This window comes from Elgaria multicarinata, chromosome 14 (genome assembly GCF_023053635.1).
Source record: "Elgaria multicarinata webbii isolate HBS135686 ecotype San Diego chromosome 14, rElgMul1.1.pri, whole genome shotgun sequence".
Taxonomy (NCBI): domain Eukaryota; kingdom Metazoa; phylum Chordata; class Lepidosauria; order Squamata; family Anguidae; genus Elgaria; species Elgaria multicarinata.
Window position 1 is genome coordinate 5,679,937 of NC_086184.1, and position 21,360 is coordinate 5,701,296.

General features: G+C 44.5%; 1 protein-coding gene across 1 annotated transcript; it reads left to right on the forward strand.

Moving 5' to 3' along the window:
- Positions 1 to 4,101: 4,101 nt before the first annotated feature.
- On the forward strand, positions 4,102 to 19,364 carry KCNG4 (potassium voltage-gated channel modifier subfamily G member 4). Its single transcript, XM_063141133.1, has 2 exons — positions 4,102 to 4,848; positions 18,576 to 19,364. The coding sequence occupies exons 1-2, from the start codon at positions 4,102 to 4,104 to the stop codon at positions 19,362 to 19,364; spliced, it is 1,536 nt and encodes a 511-aa protein (XP_062997203.1).
- The last annotated feature ends 1,996 nt before the right edge of the window (positions 19,365 to 21,360 follow it).

The following is a 21,360-nucleotide window of genomic DNA, read 5'->3' on the forward strand; positions in this document are numbered from 1 at the left end:
TACAAGTTCACAGGGCCATTACGAGAAACCGAGACAGTTAATCCCCATTTTAGGTAGAATCATAGAATCATAGAATAGCAGAGTTGGAAGAAGCCTACAAGGCCATCGTGTCCAACCCCCTGCTCAATGCAGGAATGCAATGCAGGTAGTGTAGATGTAGCTTGTGTAACTCAGAGTTATCCTTTCACCGGAAATCAACAATGGGGCAGATATGAATAAAAAGTGTACTGGATTTGTAACTGAAGCCAATTTTCTATCATCGCTGAGACCATGCCAGGCTTTTGAAGCTAAGCAGGTCAAGGCCTAGTCAATGCTTGGGTGTGAGATGGGCCTGGGACCCCCCCATCTCTGGCTCCTTCAGTTCCATGATGGAAGAAAAGTGGGATATCAATGCACTAAGTGAAAGGATGGAAAGGTTCTAGTGTGGAAGCAATCTTGTTCACCTTAGGACAAAGCCAGGCAACCTGGTGCCCCCCAGAGGTCTGGGACTACAGGTCCCATAATACTTGGCCATTAGCCATGTTGCCTGGGGCTAATGGGAATTGTAGTCCAAAACATTTGGTGGACACCAGGTGGCCAAGCTCTGCACTAGAACATGATGGAATGTTAGGTGTTTGCGTGAGTGTGTGTGTAGCTATCTGACTGTCTCTCTGTGTGTGTGTGTTTGTGAGTGTGCACACACACACTTTTTCAGTGTTCTGAACCACCATCCATTGGCTCTGCATGTGCAGGAGCACATGGATGCACACACATGCATGAGCTCCTGCATAAAATGTGAGGCCACGAGAGCACAGACAGCTCCATTGCATTCATTCCCCAAAGGTTTTGATGGAAATGGGATCTCAGCACTGGGGCTGCTGACAAATCTTCCTTTAGGAAGATACTTCTCTCCTGGGAAGCCAGGACTTCATCTCTGCCCCTACCCACCCACCCCCATAGCAGTCCCACAACCAACAACAACAAAAACAACAAGTTATCACACACTATAAATCTCCTGCAGACCACACTGTGGACCCCACCACCACCTTTTTTTTTGTCTAGAACTTCCAAAACTCAATGTTTTAAAGGAACCTGCTTCTAAGTGTTTTTTTTTAAAAAAAACTCTGCTCACTGACTCCAATGTCAAAGAACAGTGAGATAATGAGTGCTGGTAGCAGCAAGTGTTGTGGGGTCTAAAGGGGGTGGTGGTGTTTTATGAACTGTCTTTTCCGGCATTGATTCGTTATTGAACATTTGCCGTGAAATGGGGTTTCTCCTTTCACTCCAGGCTGCTATTGAAGCGCTGATACTCCCTGCAGTCTGCTCCAAGGATGAAGGGCTGGAGGATGCCGGAACGAGAGGGAGGGGGAGAGATTATTTCTCAGCCCGTCCCTCTTCCCTCCCCTTCTGTCAGGACCACACTGACAGCCCTCATATGCGAAGCGGAGCGGAGAAGCGGAGAAGGCATGCGTCCTCATCATTCAGCTCCTTAAGACACTCTTCCAGATCTTTAAAAGGGTCCACTGCGGGCTCAATCTATAAAAGAGGCAGGGCACGGTAGAGGGAGAAAAAAGGTACGAAGCGAAGCGAGAGGCGGACACCGGCCGTCTTTGAAAGCCATTGATTCTTTCCATGGAACCGGGACGACAGATGCCCCTAGATGCTTCGACGTTGCCTAGGAATGCTGATCGTTTCCCACTGCCTGTCCTGTCCTTGCTGGGGAGAGAGTTAACCCAGACCCAGCCTCTGTTTTGCACAGTAAGTAACTTTGTGAAAGTTTGGTCGGGAAGTCGGTTAGCACGCAAGGTGCAAGAGAGGCACCGATGAATGGAGGGGTATCGTTTCTAGGGCTATTGTTCCATGTCACCCTGCAACTCTACAAAGCGGTTTGCTTCCCAGCATGGCAGGTGGAATTCGTTCTTGCACAGTTTCCATTCAAAGGGGAATTGCAAATGTATTCCGTAAGCAAGCTGGGATTTTAATGCTGCAGAGTGTCGTCCGGGCAGCATGGCTTGACAAATACTCTCTTCCAGTCTCCAACAACCTGCAATATATGGAGACAATTGGACTGACCACTCTTGCAGGGTTGTTGTAAGTGCTGCAAGATAATTTAGGTGAATGAATTTGGACAGTGGACAAACTCTTTTATCTTCTTATCACGGTGGTTCTTCTTTTTTCCATAATGATGATAATGATGTGGGTTGAGAGGATATACTGGCTTTCAGCTTCCCTCCCTCCATGCTTTTATGCCCCCCCCCATGCAATCATGGCAGTTCAGCAACCTAAAAACTTTAGTCTTCTCTTGTTTATTTACGTTTCCTAGCAGTTGTTACCCCCACTGGGAATCTGAGATGAAATCAGTTCATGTATCCTTGAGATCAGCCCATAAATTCTCATCAGTCCCATGATTAGAGCTGTGAGCAACTTACTCGTTTATAGAATATTGCTGGTTTTTCTTTGCTTTGTAATTTTAAAACCACATCCCTGCCTTCGAAGTAAAAGCAGGCAAAGTCAAAACATCCTTCTAAGGACGGGGAACCTAAGTCATAAGACAAACCACTGTGGTGTTAATTAATCCCTGAGAGTCTACAGGAGACTTGGGTATTACAAGGAAAAGCTTTATCACTGAAATGCCATCATCCAACGAAGTTCATTTGCAGCAAATTCAGGGCAGACAAGAGTAAATCCTGCACATCTAAACATAATTAACTTATGGAATTTGCTGTCGCAAGAGGTTATGTTGGAGGCCATGAGCTTAGATAGCTTCTTTTTTCTTTTCTTTTTTTTTTCTTTTTAAAGGATTAGGCAAATTCAGGGTGACTAGGGCTGCAATCCCAAACCCTAGGAGATTCAGGACAAATAAAAGGAAGGGCTTTTCCACAAAGTGCATAGTTAAGCTGTGGAATTCACTACCACAAGATACAGTGATATCGCCACCACTTTGGATGGCTTTAAAAAGGTTACACACATTTCTGGAGGAGAAGGCTACTAGTCCTGATGGCTACTAGCCCTAATGGCTATGTGCTACCTCCTGCATCAGAGGCAGTATGCCTATGTATACCAGTTGCTGGGGAACATGGGTGCCAAGTGGCTGTTGCACTCATATCCTGCTCTCGGTTCTCCAATGGCCAGCTTGCTGTCCACTGTGTGAACAGTATGCAGGGTTAGATGGACCCTTACTCTAATCCAGCGTGGCTTTTAGGTCCTTATGTCCAATTACCTGGGAATTGCCTACTAATTTTTGAGTAGATATCCATAGGACTACACTGTTTGACTACCAATGGCTTTTTTGGATTGATAGCTAAAACATAAGATGCAGTCTGCTTCTGACTACTAAATGGTGGGGACAATCAACCAAGGAAGGCCATCAAATCTATGGCCTGATTATGAATATTATTTATTTATTTATTTATTTATTACATTTCTATACCGCCCAATAGCTGGAGCTCTCTGAGAGGTTCACAAAAATTAAAAAACATTCAAATTACAAAACAACAGTATAAAACCATAACATAAAATACAATATAAAAGTTCAACCAGATAAAAACAGCAGCAATGCAAAATTACAAATTTAAAACACCAAGTTACAATTTATTGATAGACTGTTAAAATGCTGGGAGAATAAAAAGGTCTTCACCTGGCGTCTAAACGCATATAATGTAGGTGCCAAGCGAACCTCCTTAGGGAGCTCATCTAGGGGTATCTGTCTGATTTCTATTTTGGTGGGATCCAGAAAAGCTGGTTGTTGTTTTTTATCTTTAGTGCAATGCTTCTGCTCACACTAGGGGAACAGGATCCACATGGAGCTTTCTCACACGTGTCAAAATATAAGCAGATTTGAAAACTATAAAACAAGCTTTCCCAGGGATGAGTGTTGAGTCCAACAGCTTGTTATTGTTGTTGTTATTTTGAGATAGCGTGTTGGCAGAGTCAACTGGTGCCTGCCATAGAAATTAAAGGATATTAAAGACTGTGAGTGAAAAAGATTGGTTAGGAGACACGCAGGCTTCCCTTCCTCTTCTCCAGTGCCATGATTCTGTCTCTCTCTGTGTGTTTTCTACTGTCCCTCTAGTGAGCTTTGCTCCAATGCTTCTTCAGGAGCCCCAGTGACAATCCTCAGAGATGCCTATTCTCTCTAGAGGCAGCGACCATGACTACAGCTTTGCTTCCTGCAATTCCTTGAACCATCTGTTCCCCATTTCGGTGGTTGAGACTCCCTCTGCCAAAGGCGTCCATTACCAAAGGGCTCGGAGGATTCACCTCCCGGATCGGCTTCGGACGGTTGACCTGAAGAGGGAGATCATGGTCAACGTTGGTGGCATCAAGTACCTTTTGCCTTGGAGCACGTTGGATGAGTTTCCGTCGTCCCGGCTGAGCAAGCTGAAGTTCTGCAGCAGCTACGAGGAGATCCTCCAGTTGTGCGATGACTACGACGAAGACACCCAAGAGTTCTTCTTTGACCGGAACCCTGGTGCTTTTGGGATGATTGTCAGCTTCCTTGCGGCAGGGAAGCTGATGCTTCTCCGTGACACCTGTGCCTTGTCCTTCCAGGAGGAGCTGAGATACTGGGGGATTGAGGAGTCCAGCTTGGAGAACTGCTGTTTCCGAAAGCTCTTCCAGAAGGCCGAGGAGTTGGCGGAAGCTCACAAAGACAATGAACTGAGGAGGGAAAAGTTGTCATCCTGCACCCTGGAGGAGGAGGAGACCAAATTCAGTCAATATATGAGCAAGCTGAGGGACATGGTGGAAAACCCTCAGTCTGGCCTTCCGGGTAAAATCTTTGCTTGCCTCTCTGTCCTCTTTGTGGCAACCACAGCAATTAGCCTTTGCATCAGCACCATGCCAGACTTAAGAGAAGAGGAAGACAGGGTAAGTCCGTCCGTCCGTCCATCCGTCCGTCCGTCCGTCCGTCCGTCCATTAATTATCCTCATCCTCATCATTTCTACACACCAGTGCTACACTGTTATGCAACATAGAACTGTGCACAGGGAGGTTAAATGTGTTCTATGAGATGCACATTTTTATTTTATGTCATTTCTCCTCCAGAGACTCAGGGATGGCTCTCCTTCCATTTTATCTTCCATTTTACCTGCTTCCTGTGAGATAGGAGAGGCCATGACCAGCCCAAGGTCACTCCGTGAATTCTATGGTTGAGCGGAGATTTGAACTCAGGTCTCTTCAGTCCTGGTCCAGTACTGTGATACTGCACGGGCTCTCTACCATTTTAGGCATTTGCTTGCTTAACACCAGTGATTCCTCTGGTAATCACAACACTTGAAGCCACCCAAATGATCCAACAAATCAAAAAAAGCTCAAATGACGTGCAGCTAGGAACAGAAATGTGTCCAGTGTGAGGACGAGTTTAGCAAGAGGGGGAATGAAGAGGGGAAATGACCCGCCGGGGGTGGCGGGTGGGGCGAACATATTCAGATAGTCATGGCCCGTTGCAAGATAGGATACAAGTAGTTCAACTTTCTTTGATTAGAAATAGGGCTTAATTAGATTGTAAGCCTATGCGGCAGGGTCTTGCGATTTACTGTTTTACTCTGTACAGCACCATGTACATTGATGGTGCTATATAAATAAATATAATAATAATAATAATAATAATAATAATAATAATAATAATTTGAAATGAAGGTTGCTTTTAACCTCAGTTCAATGCAAGCTCGGAAATTGTGAAATGAGATAATAATGCTTTTGTATTCTAATTTCCAACGGGCCGGTAAGGAAGCGAAGCAGTATGCCTCCGTTACACTCCTCTGCTAGGCACTTTTTAAAATTGTACCAGAATGCAGAAATAGAATCTCCCTAACTAATCACTCCCAAGTTTCAGAGAAGAAACCTATATTCTGATGACAGTGCCTCTGAACCTGTGTAGAGTGCCGTCTCCTGCTGAGGTTCAGAGATTATGGAACAGAGTTTCCCAGGCTAGGGAACTCTTGTTTAGTTTTTGAAAATGAAATGCTGAACAGAAAGAAAGACGCTCGTGTTAATTTGCTTCTGAGTTTTTTGAAAACACGTCCTAAAAAAGTACATGCTCTTTATAAAGAAAACGGCAACAGTTATGAAACAGCATCAAAAAAGCAAACAATTGATGGCACAGTGTTTGCCTGCAAAGTATCGTTATATCTACCCCCTTTAAACCTCAGTATTTGCAAGCAGTCCTACAAATAGCTGATATTTTAATTTTAAAAAACCTGTATGATAAAGTAAGCCCAAGCTGTACCACAATAATTATTTTGTTTTTAAAGCACAAGATTCTTCGTATTTTTTTTTTAAAAAAAGCAGTTGCTTATCAGCCTGATCCAAAGCAGGTTTACTCATAAGTAAGTCCCATTTGAGTGTAATGAGATAGCCTAATCTGATGCTAGGCATGTCAGTTTTAAACCCCATTGAATTTTATGGGGCTTACTTTGGTGGAAGTGTGAATATTGGAGGGCACCCTAAGAGTCTTAAAGATGTTTTCTGGGGAAAATGCCTTCAGGACTAATTATTCTCTAAAACCTTGGCAAACACACACCTCCATGAAACAAGAGTTTATATTTAAAAACCCTATAGAAGTTGTGTCCTCCAATTATTTTTAATTTTATTTTTCAGAATTGCAACACAACAATTTTGTCCCCGACATACTTTTATCTTAAGAAGGTCTAGGTGTTTTCGATCTAATTTTAGTGGCATAATAATAATAATAATAATAATAATAATAATAATAATAATAATAATAATAAACATTGTTTTACTTTTTTCAGAGGTTAAAGCACCAGGTGGTGATAATGATCTTATTAGCAACATTGAAGTTGTTGTGGATGGTGAAATGTGTTGGAAGGACTTTTGCCCCAAATAACTTAACATTTTGACCCAACTTGCCTGACTGAATAGCTTTGAAAGATGTTTTGCACCTTATCTCTACAAAGACGTTTGCATTTTATCTTGATAAAAGCATGCAAAATAAACTGTCTGTCAAAATTAGCAAGGAAGAGAGGGGGAGGGAGAGGGGGAGGGGAGAAAATGAGCTGCCTTATCATAGAATCATAGAATAGAATAGCAGAGTTGGAAGGGGCCTACAAGGCCATCGAGTCCAACCCCCTGCTCAATGCAGGAATCCACCCTAAAGTAGGGTGACCATATTTGGGAAACCAAAAAAGAGGACACCTAGTGTGTGTGTGGGGAAGCAGCTTTCTGAGTCCTGCAGAAAGTACGTTATTCCCCCGCCACCTTAAAGAACCCGATTGGAGTGGAGGAGGGGAAAGGATTTCATTCTGCACCACCACCATCCACTCCAATGGGGGCCTTTTCTATAATGTCCACGAATGACCCACTTTCCCCTTTAAGACCTCAATTGGAGCTCGGGGTGGGGGAATGATGTGCCTCAAGAAAGCATGTCATTCCCTCCTGCCATGCTAATGGCAGCCTTAAAGGGGAAGGTGTGTCATTCCAGGACATTATTGAAAATTATAGAAAATCCCCCCTGACACCATGGAAAGAACAAAAACCAGGACAAATCCGGGGAAATCCTGACAGTTGGTCACCCTACCCTAAAGCATCCCTGACAGAGGGTTGTCCAGCTGCCTCTTGAAGGCCTCTAGTGTGGGAGAGCCCACTACCTCCCTAGGTAACTGATTCCATTGTCGTACTGCTCTAACAGTCAGGAAGTGATGTCCAGCTGGAATCTGGCTTCCTTTAACTTGAGCCCATTATTCCATGTCCTGCTCTCTGGGAGGATCGAGAAGAGATCCCGGCCCTCCTCTGTGAGACAACCTTTTAAGTATTTGAAGAGTGCTATCATGTCTCCCCTCAATCTTCTTTTCTCCAGGCTAAACATGCCCAGTTCTTTCAGTCTCTCTAACTTTACACTCCGTGTGAATTAATACAGAATAATTACTAGCCCCTCCTTCTGTACTTAAAAGCACTAGTGCACAGATTAGAATCACCTTTCTAAGGTTGCCAACTGACCTCCAAAGCAAAGGCACAAAGGGTAGGCCTGGTTAACAGAAATTTGATGTGAAACTTTTGAAACGTTTTGTGCTGTGGAGAGAAACATTGGCAACTCCTAATTTCTGCAGCTCAAATCGCCATGAATGGTATAGCTAATACAGCAGCTGTATTTTACACAGAAAGCATACCAGAAAGCTGGTTTCAAACAAACAAGCAAAACTAAATCCGCCTCTTTTTGCCAGCCTTCCAGCATTCTGATTGGGCATGTGAAAAGATGGTGAAAATGTGTTAAGAGGGAATTCATCTAGTTTAAGGCTGCAGTCCTTATGAACACTTACGGAGAGGTAAGCCCCGCTGAAATCCTAAATTCAGTCGGGAAGGGCCAAAGCAAAATGTCGTGGGTTCAATCCCAAGCATTTCTGAGTAAAACTGGAGTTAAAGCCCCCTATTTCACACCCTTGGAGAGCTGCTGCGAACCGTTCTAAAAGATACTAAGTTAGATAGATCAAGGCTTGACTCAATATACGTAAAAATGACTTAAATCCATAAAATTGTGCACCTGATGCTCTAACGATGGTGGGAAATTCTCTTCTCGGACGAAACAGAGAAACTCTTTGCAAAGCTAGATAATTCCGAGCAGCTAGCTTGGCCTTTCCCAGCATGACTGGGTCAGCTGTGGATGATTAGAGTTGGAGTCAAACTCTTTCAGAGGGAACCAGGTTGGGGAAGGCGGAGTGAGACCATTGGCCAACTTGCGACATCTTAAGGCCAAATGAGGAACGTTAAGCTAGGGTGCAGGCCCTCAAATCTGAGGGGTGAATCCAGGGTTTCCTATAGGGCCAACCCCCTTCCTCTGATCCCAACCATTAATCATTGGGTGGTGTCCCATCTTTCATGCTGTTTTCCCCATTGTAAAATACTGAAATGCTTCTTCTAAAGCTTAGTTACCGGCAGTAAGAGCTTTAAGCTGAAATAGGCTGGTATTTTGGTGCAGACCCATTTGCCTTTATCCTAAGAACCTAAGGACTAAGAAGAACCATGCTGGTTCAGACCAAGGGCCCATCTAGTCCAGCATTATGTTCACCAGTGACCAACCAGCTGTTGAACAGACACCCACAAGCAGGACACATTACAACAGCACCCTCCCAACCATGTTCCCCAGCAACTGGTGTACCTAGGCTTACTGCCTCTGATACAGTGGGTAGCATATTACCATCGATAGCCTTCTCCTCCAGGAATTTATCCAACCCCCCTTCGAAAGCCATCCAACTTGGGGGCCATCCCAACACCTTGTGGGAGTGAATTCCATAATTCAACTATGCACTGTGAGGAGAAGAAATACTTCCTTTAATTTGTCTTGAATCTCCCACCAATCAGCTTCATTAGTGGCCATCACTACTAGGGTGACCCTATGAAAAGGAGGACAGGGCTCCTGTATTTTTAACAGTTGTATTGAAAAGGGAAGTTCAGCAGGTGTCATTTGTATATATGGAGTACCTGGTGAAATTTCCTCTTCATCACACCAGTTAAAGCTGAAGGTGCCCTACCCTCTTTTAAATCTGGTCACTCTAGTATAGCTCCTGCAGCTTTAACTGTGGTGATGAAGAGGGAATTTCACCAGGTTCTCCATATATACAAATGACACCTGCTGAAATTCCCTTTTCTATGCAACTGTTAAAGATACAGGAGCCCTGTCCTCCTTTTCATACGGTCACCCTAATCACTACATTTTCTGGTCATGAATTCTATAGCTTAACTATGTGCTGTGTGAAGACATCTTTCCTTTTATCTGTCCTGAATGTCCCACCAATCAGCTTCATGAGATGAACCCACTGGGTTCTAGTATCATTAGATATGAAAAGGAGGACAGAGCTCCTTTATCTTTAACAGTTTCATAGAAAAGGGAATTTCAGCAGGTGTCATTTTATTTATTTATTTATTTATTTATTTATTACATTTATATACCGCCCCACAGCCGAAGCTCTCTGGGCGGTTTACATTTGTATATATGGAGAACCTGGTGAAATTCCCTCTTCATCACCACCACAGTTAAAGCTGCAGGAGCTATACTAGAGTGACCAGATTTAAAATAGGGCAGGGCACCTGCAGCTTTAACTGTTGTGATGAAGAGGGAATTTCACCAGGTTCTCCATATATACAAATGACACCTGCTGAAATTCCCTTTTCAATACAACTGTTAAAGATACAGGAGCCCTGTCCTCCTTTCCATATGGTCACCTTAAGTATCATGGGGAGAGTATGCTCACCCACCACTGGAATGTGACCGCAAAATGGGATTTGGCCTACAAGCTGAAAGAGGTTCTGCGCTCCTGATTGGAGACATGAATTTATGCTGCCATTGTGCAGCGTAACACCACTCCAAAAGGCACACTATGCTCAGAGCGAGCCTTGCTAATTCACTCAGTGAGACTTACACCCGAGTAAATGTGTGTAGGGTTTCACACATTTTGGGGGGGAATGATTGGGTAGGCAGACATGAAATAAAATTAAAAAGTCATCTTCTCTGTGGATGATAAAATTAGCTCTTTAAAAAAACACTATGCTGCACCATGCAGTACAACCATTTCCATGTTTTAGCACACTGTGGGAGGTGTGAAACAGAAAACGCTCGGCCTGTTCGATTTGCCCAATAAACCATTCAAAGAGATTCTGAATGCCACTGTGCTAATGGTCGGCCAGGGAGTTTGGGGATTTTTCAGTGAAAACAGAGATGGCCACGAGCAGAAAACTGGTATGTAAATATGCTGCAATTCTCTACGCCACTTACCTGGGAGTAAGACTCATTGAACTCAATGGGACTTACCTCTGTGAGGAGGCATGCGTAAGATTGCGCTGTCAATCTCCTATTCTGTGTGGCCTGGGTTTGGGCTGCGTTTCAATAGGAACATCACAGAAACATTGTGCAGCATTTCTGGAAATCGAAAAACTCTCGTAGAAACGTTTGCATTTTAATTTGGGGTGATGGTGGAAGATAATAGTTAAAGGTGTCTCACTGGGTCAGCTTCATTCAGACAATCACAAGACAGCTCCAGTTGTCTTTCCTGGCGCATGCGCACACACACACACACGCACACACACACACACACACACTGCATTTTACAAGTCAAAACCATACGCCCTTCCCCCTCTCCCGGTGCCAAAAAGCGATCAACTGACATAATCCCAATCACAGACATGCAAACACTGAAAAGTATTTGTAGGAAAAAAATGGGACTCCAGGTTGATTCATAATGAAATTCTGGAACTCTCTGCTACATGTGATGATCAGGGCAGGCGTCACAATTAGGCATGGGTTGGGCAACTGCCAGGGGGCTGTACCTCAGTACCGGCCCACAGACAAGGACCTGTAGGAGTCACTCCTCTTCTCCATTACAGCTTTGACTTAGGCCACAGCTAGACCTAAGGTTTATCCCTGGATCATCCAGGGTTCGCCCCTGCCTGAGCACTGGATCCCCTGTGTGTCACCTAGATGAACAGGTTTGACCCCTGGATAATCCAGGGATAAACCTTAGGTCTAGCTACGGCCTTAGGCAGAGAAGGTGGTGAGAAGGAGGAACAGTAGGTGCCACAGCTTACTGCTCCCTGCCTCTCTGTCTGTCAAGCCAGCAAGCAGGAGCCACGAGGAAAGAGAGGATGAGGAGTAGGAGCAGCTGGTGACCATGGCGGTGAGAAGGTAGACTCATTGAAAGAGGACGTCCCATGCCTAAGGGTCCCCCAAAAGCTGGAAGACAGTCCCATTTGACTGGTAGGAGCCAACCATCTGGAAGCACCTTTGGTCATTACTCCACTTCCTGCATTTCCACTTCCTGTGTTCACAAGCTCCTCCCTCCAGACATGGAATATCCTTCCCACCACACACACACACACACACACACATTTTGCAGGAAAACAGCTTTGAGAGGCAAAACATGCCAGCATTGGGTCAGATATATATATACACACATACAATAATGTGTTGTGATTTTGCACTTTGGGACCTATCACAGGGCAATAGACTTGGTAGAGAAGGTTTCATGTAGGAGTCTTTCCCAGACCTACTTAGGGAAGATGGAAATTGAACCTGCATGCAAAGTAGAAATGCATGGTGTGGAGAATGTGGGTAGGGTTTCCCGTGGGCAGCTTGTTGGACTGTGTGTGAACAGAGTGCTGGACCAAATGGACTCTTGGTCTGATCCAGCAGGGCTCTTCTTGTGTTCTTATGTGCTCTTCCACTAAGTTATGGATCCTTCCTCAAGTGGCCATATAAGTGTTTTCCTTCTTCCAAGGACGGTAGTGCATATGCTACCCACCCCCTTTTTTACCAGCCCTGCGTGGTAGACCAGGATGAAAGAAATAGCAACTAGTCCAAGGTCACCCAGAAAACCTGCTGGCTGAATGAAAATTTGAACTCAAATCTCTCTGGTCATCATTCAACAAACTAGGTACTACTCCCACACAGTTGCTCATAGGTCCTTAAAACATCTGCATTTCTGGCCTGACCCAATTGTCCATACCTCTACCACTTTTATTTCCTCCTCTGAAACTGAAATGTGCCCAAAGGAACTTTTTCTGTTAAGCATAACTTGTGTTCTTATGACGGCTCTTGGCTCTTAAAATCAGATGCATGCATTCTTTGGAAGAGGTGGCTGTATAACCTTTGGTGTGAAATGGCATTGCTGAACGAATCCTTCTCAATGATCCATAAAGTAACGTCCGTGTTCCCAGTGAGAGCATCCGGATTCATTATTCCAACAAGAGAAGCAATGCAAGGTCACCCACATAAACCTCTGTGTAGTTAAATGGTGTTGCTTTACCGCCATTTATTCAAGTGTGACTCCTTGAGAGCAGTGGGTTTTTTTCCTTTCCTTTCCTCAGATTCTCACCTTATGCAGCTTGGTTTAACTAGAGCCTGGTGTAATTATTCAAATAAAAGCAGCAATGCAGGAAAGGGTGAGTCAGCAATTCTTTCAGCAGGAATACATTGGGTGAATTTTTCCAACTCTTGCATCTGAGAGTGAGAGTTGGGGAGGACGACACAGATGCAGAATGTCCCAAACTGTGAATTAAAATATACAATAAATCAGGGAAGACATTCTCGCAATCTCTTATATTAAGCCAGGATTTACCCAGGTGTAATGTTTAGTCGGTCCATCAGATTTATTCATCATATGCAAAATAAAACTGATCAAGCAAAAAGCTTCCCTTCTTAATCAATGAGCAGATTTTAACTTCAAAATATTATTTTGATATACCTACGTACAAACGTACGTACTTGCAGACTGTGTTGCTTATGGACAAAGGCTATCACAATTAATAAGCAAAATTTATCCAATATATATAGAAATAAAAAGGCAAATATTTTAATGATTAACAGCATACTTCTTGAAGTTGATGAAAATCTCCTAGCCTCAACTGTGTGGGTGGGTTTGGGGTACCTGGCCATGAAGGAGGTCACCTCTACACGACCGGGTTCCTACCCAGTCATGACACGACCTTCAACTACTCATGGTCCAGAGAGATCAGTGCACCCAGATTATTGTATAAGACGATCATGTGCAGTTTAGTATCAGATGAAGTTTGCTCTGTTTGTGACGTTTGCTTTGGTGTTTGTTGAAATGTAAGGGGTTTCAACAGGACAAGGCATTTGAATGAATACAAAGGTATATTTATGAAGCCAATGTGGGGGAAACTGGTCCCAACTTACACGAAGTTGTAGAAAGTGGAATTTGTTCTCCACTGTTCTTCATGTGTTAGAATCCAGCAAGAGTTTTGGCTTTCATTCCTGATAGCTACCCCTAATTCAAAGAAATGTGTAAATTTGGAAGGTATAACATTGGCTCTTTAATCTTTCTCCTTATTACCCACTCTTTCCTCCACAGTCTAGATTGTTATTATCATTTTCAAACTTTCTGCATTTACAGAGCATTTCCCATGTCAACTTATCTGTCATGGAAAACCAGCAAGGTGCAAAGAATTTTAGGGTGATGCACAGTGGTCTACATTGATTGACCATTGGCCAGGGTCTCCGACAAGTGTTTTTCTCAGCTGAGGATTAAACCTTGCGCATAGAAAACGTCTGCTCCGCCACTAAACTACGCTCCCACCTCTGTCTTTCACGGAACATTGTCCAGCATTGCTGATCTTCCCTTTGTAGAAGCCCTTGAAAAGTATCCAGGGAGCTACAAGTTCTCATATAGCAACCCAATTTAAATACTACCAGTTCCTAGACCTTTTCAATGAAATTCTCATTCAGTCTTCATTTCTGCTGCAGTGCAGCTACCTCTGGTCATGAATTTTAAGCCAGAGACATCCAATCATGCTTGATTCTACTAAACTGAACTATAGAAGACAAATTTGTAGATCTCTCCCATGGAGGGGGTTGCTTTGATTTGTATGATTTGCTGTCGATGTCATGAATATTCACCAAATGTTCAGTGCATGTCTAAAGAATTTGCAGGCAAAGTACAATCTTGCTTTGAAGCTGCAGATAGGAGGCTGTTGAGCTGGTGACTGTAATCTAAAATACATTTCAGAAAGCATTGCTGTGACAGATTTTAGAAAGTTATACTGTCTTCTATTCCGAAATTTTAGTTCGTTTTTTGAATATTCTGGGGTTAAATTGTGTGTGTGTGTGTTTGTGTGTATGCACACATGTGTACGTGTATGGTGCATGTGTGTGTATGTGAGTTGGTCAGTTTCAGCCCCAAAGTCAAGTTTCATTAGAATATAGGCAATAGGAAGTCTGCAGAGGAAGAGAATAGAATAAAGAGAGTTTTCAGGAGGCTCAGTTGAATCATAGAATCATAGAATAGCAGAGTTGGAAGGGGCCTACAAGGCCATCGAGTCCAACCCCCTGCTCAACGCAGGGATCCACCTTAAAGCATCCCTGACAGAAGGTTGTCCAGCTGCCTCTTGAAGGCCTCTAGTGTGGGAGAGCCCACAACCTCCCTAGGTAACTGATTCCATTGTTGTACTGCTCTAACAGTCAGGAAGTTTTTCCTGATGTCCAGCTGGAATCTGGCTTCCTTTAACTTGAGCCCATTATTCCGTGTCCTGTACTCTGGGAGGATTGAGAAGAGATCCTGGCCCTCCTCTGTGTGACAACCTTTTAAGGATTTGAAGAGTGCTATCATGTCTCCCCTCAATCTTTTCTTCTCCAGGCTAAACATGCCCAGTTCTTTCAGTCTCTCTTCATAGGGCTTTGTTTCCAGACCCCTGATCATCCTGGTTGCCCTCCTCTAAACACGCTCTAGCTTGTCTGCGTCCTTCTTGAATTGTGGAGCCCAGAACTGGACGCAATACTCTAGATGAGGCCTAACCAGGGCCGAATAGAGAGGAACCAATACTTCACGTGATTTGGAAGCTATACTTCTATTAATGCAGCCCAAAATAGCATTTGCCTTTCTTGCAGCCATATCGCACAGTTGGCTCATATTCAGTTTGCGATCTACAACAATTCCAAGATCCAATGTCAGGGAAGAACTTAGGAAACAGAATTTAGGCCAAGGGTGAACAAGAAACGAGCCCCTGATTGGTTGGAGTTGGGAAAAGAAAATAACTATTATTTTTTTTTTAAAAAAAACTAAGACAGAAAGAGGGAACCCAGAAAAAGACAGTGCTGCAGAAGCTGGACAGTGTGTGTGTGTGTGTGTGTGAGAGAGAGAGAGAGTGAGTGAGAGAGAGAGAGAGAGAGAGAGAGAGAGAGAGAGAGAGAGAGAGAGAGAGAGAAATGGACTAATGACTGCAAGATATGCTTGGACTGGGACGTGGATAAATTTAGGAATACTTTCTATTTAGGTTAGCTGGATGCATTATTATTATTATTATTATTATTATTATTATTATTATTATTATTATTGTCACATGGTTTTGTGTGTGTCGTGTGTGTGAATTCATTCAGATTTTAAAACCTTGCCCTATTAACATTTTTGCCCCTTAAACTTCTGTTTGTTTGAAACTTTGTGGTCTCTTCTCTCTTTGGGTTACTCACCCCATGTCTAACAGCCAACCGCATGGCTGAAAGTAGGCATCTGAGACCCAAGGAGCTTTAAGGTTGGTTTGGTGGAGACAGCCAGTTGGTGCGGGATGGGTGGGTGGTGGGTAGGGAGATTTACACCTGGCAGCAGTAGAAAAGGTCATAAGAAAGGAAGGGCAGAAATGAGCAGGGCCTGCTATTTTGCTTGTTCTCCCTCACACTCATGGAACAGGGCTTCACTGGTCCATGACAGATGTAGAAGGGGGGGATTTTTTACATTCTTTTCCTGCACAGGCAATTTCCCAGAAGGAGTCATGTGAAGATCCAAATGTAAGCAGGTGGCCGGTAGGAGGGTGAATCACAAGATGAAGAGATGTTTATTACCCGCTCTGAGCCATGGGACTGTCCCCCAGGAAACCCTGGGAACTAGCATTCTGTTCGGAGAGAGGGGGGTGTCTAACAGGAATCCCCAGCATCAACACCAGATGGTGATCTTGATGTCTTGTGTGTAGTCTTCCTGGATGCAGGGATAGCATGGTTGGAGACAGGAAGCTAAGCAGGCTAGATGGACCTCTTGGCTGATCCTGCAGGATTCTCTTGTAGGAAACCAAGAAATTTAAGCTGGCATAATGCCTATACAACCGTGTAGTGTAGATCTCGCCCATACTTCAAACATGTGAAGCTTCGAGATACTGAATCAGACCATTGCTTCATCTAGATTGGTCTTAAAGGAATTGCACTGGCTGCCTATATGCTTCAGGTCGGAATTCAAGGTGTTGGTAATGACGTTTAAAGCCCTAAACGGCTGGGGACCTCGATACTGGAAGGAGCGCCTCTCCTTATATATGCCCGCCTGAGACTTGAGATCTGTTGGAGGAGCCCTTCTCCACATCCCACCAGCACAACGCATTCGCTATGATGGGACAAGGGAGAGGGCTTTCTCTGTGGTGGCCCCCCGACTGTGGAATGCCCTCCCCTTGGAGGCCCGACTGGAGCCAACGCTGATTTCATTTTGACGCCAAGAAAAAACATGCAAAGCCTTTGATGGTTAAATTCACTAAGATGGCACGTTGTTTTAACGGTTTTAATGGTTTTTACTGCTTTTAAATTATATATTGTTTTAACTTGCTTCATGGTTTAATTTGTTTTTAGCTGTGTATGTTTATTGTTTTATACTATATGCTTTTATCTGTACACCGCCCTGAGATCCTAATGATATAGGATGGGATACAAATGTTTTAAACAAATAAATAGACCAATATTTCTAATCTGGGTGGCAGCAAGTCTCTGGGTCATCAGGCAGAAGTGTTTCCTGTCACCTCCTACATCACCCCTTTATCCAGAGTTGCCAGGAACTAGACCCGGGGACTTCGTGCCTGTAAAGCACGTGAGATACCAGTGATCTGTTAGTCACTTGTTACATTTCTAACCTGCCTTTCCTCCAAGAAGCTCAAGGCTATGTTCATGGTTCTTTCTCCACCCTACCCACATTTTTGATCCTCACAACAACCTTGTGAGGTAGGCCAATCGCCCAAAGTCATCCACGGAGCAGCATGGCCGAGCAGGGATTTGAACTTGGGTCTCCCCAATCCTAGTCCGACACTCTAACCGGTACATTGTGCTGGCATTCGACGGCCCCGCCCACCAGAGTCGAGAGAGAGAGAGAGTGCAGCTCCAGTAAATATGCAACGTTTGTGCTTTGGTGTGATTTTTCACTCACTTTGCTGAGCTGACACCTCTAATCTAGGCATGCCATAACCCAGGCGTAGAGAACTGGTGTCCCTCCAGACATTCTCGAACTCTAGCTCCCATCAGTCGAAGCAAGCAAGGCCAGTGGTCAGTGATAATGGGAGTTGTAGTCCAAGGAACTAAAGGTGACTTGCATAGTCCTCCTCTTCTTCCTTTTAAGCAATCCTCTCAGCAATCCCATGAAAGGTTAGGCTAAAGGCTGCCATTTCCCCATCCCTGCCATATTCCAGGGGTGGGAAGAAAGTAGATCTCCTCAGAAATGTTGGGCTTCAAATCCTAGCATTCCTGACCACTGGCCATGCTGGCAGGGGCTTCTGGGAGTTGAAGTTCAAAACATCTGGAGATCTTCCTTCTGCCAACCCCTTCCCATGAGATGATTGGTCCATCTAGCCCAGTATGTGCCTGGCAACAGGTCTCAAGTAGAAGACTCTTCCACAGCAGCTGCTGCCACCTGGTTTTAGCTGCAGATCTGGACGATTGAACCCAGGACTTTCTGCGTGCAAAACAGAGCCTTTGCCACTGAGCTAGAGTTCCTCCACAAGTCAACATTGGGCTCTTTCAGATAGTTCAGTTTTGAAAGAATAGATTCTAATTTCTTTGTAATGCTTTGGACTCTCTGGGATGATGATGATGGTGATGGTGATGATGATGAATTTCACCTCAAGTGATGGAAATCCTTCAACTAGGATGCAAGAATGTCAATTATGGGATGGTAATGAGCCAGTGGCCTTTAATTATTATTTTTAACTGCTGCTGCAGATTTCCCCCCCTCTTCTCCTCCTTGCTAGAACAGTTTTGAGTCTAACCAGGAATGTTCAACAAAGATGTGCATTTCAGCCTGTGCCATATTTTTCTGATGTCTTTTTTAAAAATATCTCTCTCTTTCGGGAGACACATTCATTCATGCTAGCTTTCTTTCTTTTCTGCACCCAGGGCGAATGTTCCCAAAAGTGCTATTACATCTTCATCATAGAGACCATCTGCGTGGCTTGGTTCTCGCTGGAGTTCTGCCTCCGATTCATCCAGGCAAAGAGCAAGTGTCAGTTTTTCAAAGGGCCCCTGAATGTTATCGACTTCCTGGCAATCTCTCCTTATTATGCTTCCCTCATTGTGTTGGATGAAGACTCCACGGAGAACAACAGCAACAGCAGACCGAGTAGCAACTCGTACCTTGAGAAGGTGAGCTTGGTGCTGCGGGTCTTACGTGCCTTGAGGATACTGTATGTCATGCGCCTTGCTAGGCACTCCTTGGGCTTACAGACGTTGGGCCTCACGGTTCGGAGGTGCGCCCGTGAATTTGGCCTTCTTTTGCTCTTCTTGTGTGTGGCCGTCACCCTGTTTTCCCCGTTGGTCTACCTTGCGGAAAACGAATCTGGGAAGGTCCTGGAGTTTACCAGCATCCCTGCCTCCTATTGGTGGGCTATCATCTCCATGACAACGGTGGGGTACGGGGATATGGTCCCAAGGAGTGTCCCAGGCCAGATGGTGGCGCTCAGTAGCATCTTGAGTGGGATACTAATTATGGCTTTTCCAGCCACCTCCATATTCCACACCTTCTCCCACTCCTACTCTGAGCTAAGGAGAGAGCAAGAGAGACTGCAGTCCCAGATAACGAGAGCAAACAACGCCAACACGTCCGGCGAAAGCGACACCTTGAACGAGACCGAGAGCTTCATTACAGATGCCACTGGGTCTCCCATCAAGTATATTTACAAAGGATAATGAGTGTCCTGCGGCAAAACAGGATTAAAAAAGAAAGAAAGAAATCGGTGTACTATATTGCACAAAGCAGAGCAGTGGCTACCAAGGCTGGCAAGCCACCATTTCCAATGCAATTGCTTCTGCAAACGTCTGCGCCGGTGAATCAACTGCTTAAAGCATGTGGCCGAGAAGGCACAACCGATGCTTGAGCGACGCTGACAACCGTAGGAGAGGGCTGGGATATGAAAGGTGGAATCCAGCAAACGCTGCTGCTGATAGGAATGTCGCCTACAGGCTGAGAGACACACCAGGCTATGGCCTAAATCTAGGAGTGTTGAACCTCCATCCTATGGGCCAAATTGGGTGACCCTAGCATCCTAATCTTGTGCTCTGGGGTTCTTCCTCTGGTCTCTCCCCTTTCTTTCAAACACTGAGCATTTGGTGGCTTCATGGCTTTTATGGGGAGGGGGAGAGTTCTACCCTATGCCCCTCCCAAGGCTGAATTACTGGCAGAAAGAGCTTTAAATTAAAATATACTGACATCTTTCCCCCCTCATATTGTGGACCACACACCTGTTTTCTTTCAGCCCCGCTCACCACTGGAATCTGGCCCCCGAGAATTTATCCAAAATTGAATTTGCCCTCCAGGCTTAACGAGTTTCAACATCTTTACCCCAAACTGTTGCAGAGAGGTCCGATGAAGGTGATTCTAGGGATAAAACTAAGACAGGTACCCCAGGAAGGAGACAAAAATTAAATAGCTACCCAGGAAGGCATCTAAGGGACACTTCCAGAGGACGCTGTTATTATGCAGTTGTCCTGCCTCATCCATAGGATTTTATGGGAAGCTGGAGGGTTATAGTCATTGCTGTCTTCTATGTTTTTCTATAGCTTCGTCTACCTTTTGTCTTACCAGGAAAATAAGGATAGCCCTTTCCCCCTTGTTCTCCACCATCTGTTTTTCAGTAGGATACTACCTGGAGGTTCCAACAGAGCCAATAACTGATGCTACTACACCTCTCCTCTATGAGATTGCCCAATTCTTGTTTAAAGCCATCTAAGCCAGTGACCATCTGGCATTTCATAAATTCGTAATTCTATACCTACTGTCAATCAATGTCCTTTGGAAACATCAGTATCCATTGGATGACCCAAAGTCATCAATGTCCATTGGATGGGCCCAAGTCATCAATGTCTATTGGATGACTCCAAGTCTTATGGGAAGAGGAGAGCTCTCCATATACACACCATTTTGTAAACTTTACCTACAAGATGACAATAAATTCTGACTAAGATGGCTCTACGCAGAACTTCTATATAGTTCAAAGGCTAGATCAGGGATCCATTTTATGAAGCTGCCTTATAATGATTCCATCTAGACCAGACATGTCTGCTCTGACTGGTGGATCTCCAAGGTCTTGAGCAGAGAGGTCTTTGTCAGCCCACCTACAAGAGATCTTTTAACTCAGCTTTCCCCAACCTAGTAGCCCTCAGATAAATTGGACTGCAACTCCCGTCATGCTGATTAAGAATGATGGGAATCACAGTTCAACACATCTGGAGGTAGCCTTGTTGAGGAAGGTGGTTTTAACTAGAGATACCAAGGGTTGAATCTGTCTGCAAAGCAGGCATTTTACTACTGTTGTCCTCTCTCTCAAAGCCTCAGACGGCCCTGAATGAGATGGTGGGGAAGTTTTACAATCCCCCAGATTCTTGAGTCTTCAATGCTGGTTGGCAGATGGCACCTTGCTGGGTTCCAGTTCCGTTGTTGATTGCCGAGGAGTCCTGCCCGACCCCAAGGAAGGTCACCCACAAGCAACATTTGGCGGACTGCACCCTGCGTTTTCCGCCAAGTCTCACATCACGTTGATTAAACCAGTGATAAACTACAACACATTCTCCCTTTTGGAGAAATAGGAAAGGGAGGGGAGAGAACAGCAGGAGAGCTTTTGCTGACACCGGACATGTGTCCTTTGTAGCTTTCCATTGAAGTTGCAGTGCCCTTTATAGCCATCAG

Bases quoted from the DNA above. Each gene is read 5' to 3' on its own strand.
- KCNG4 (XM_063141133.1), top strand. From the start codon at position 4,102: ATGCCTATTCTCTCTAGAGGCAGCGACCATGACTACAGCTTTGCTTCC. The intron at 4,849-18,575 runs GTAAGTCCGTCC...TTCTGCACCCAG, and splicing joins TAAGAGAAGAGGAAGACAGG to GGCGAATGTTCCCAAAAGTG.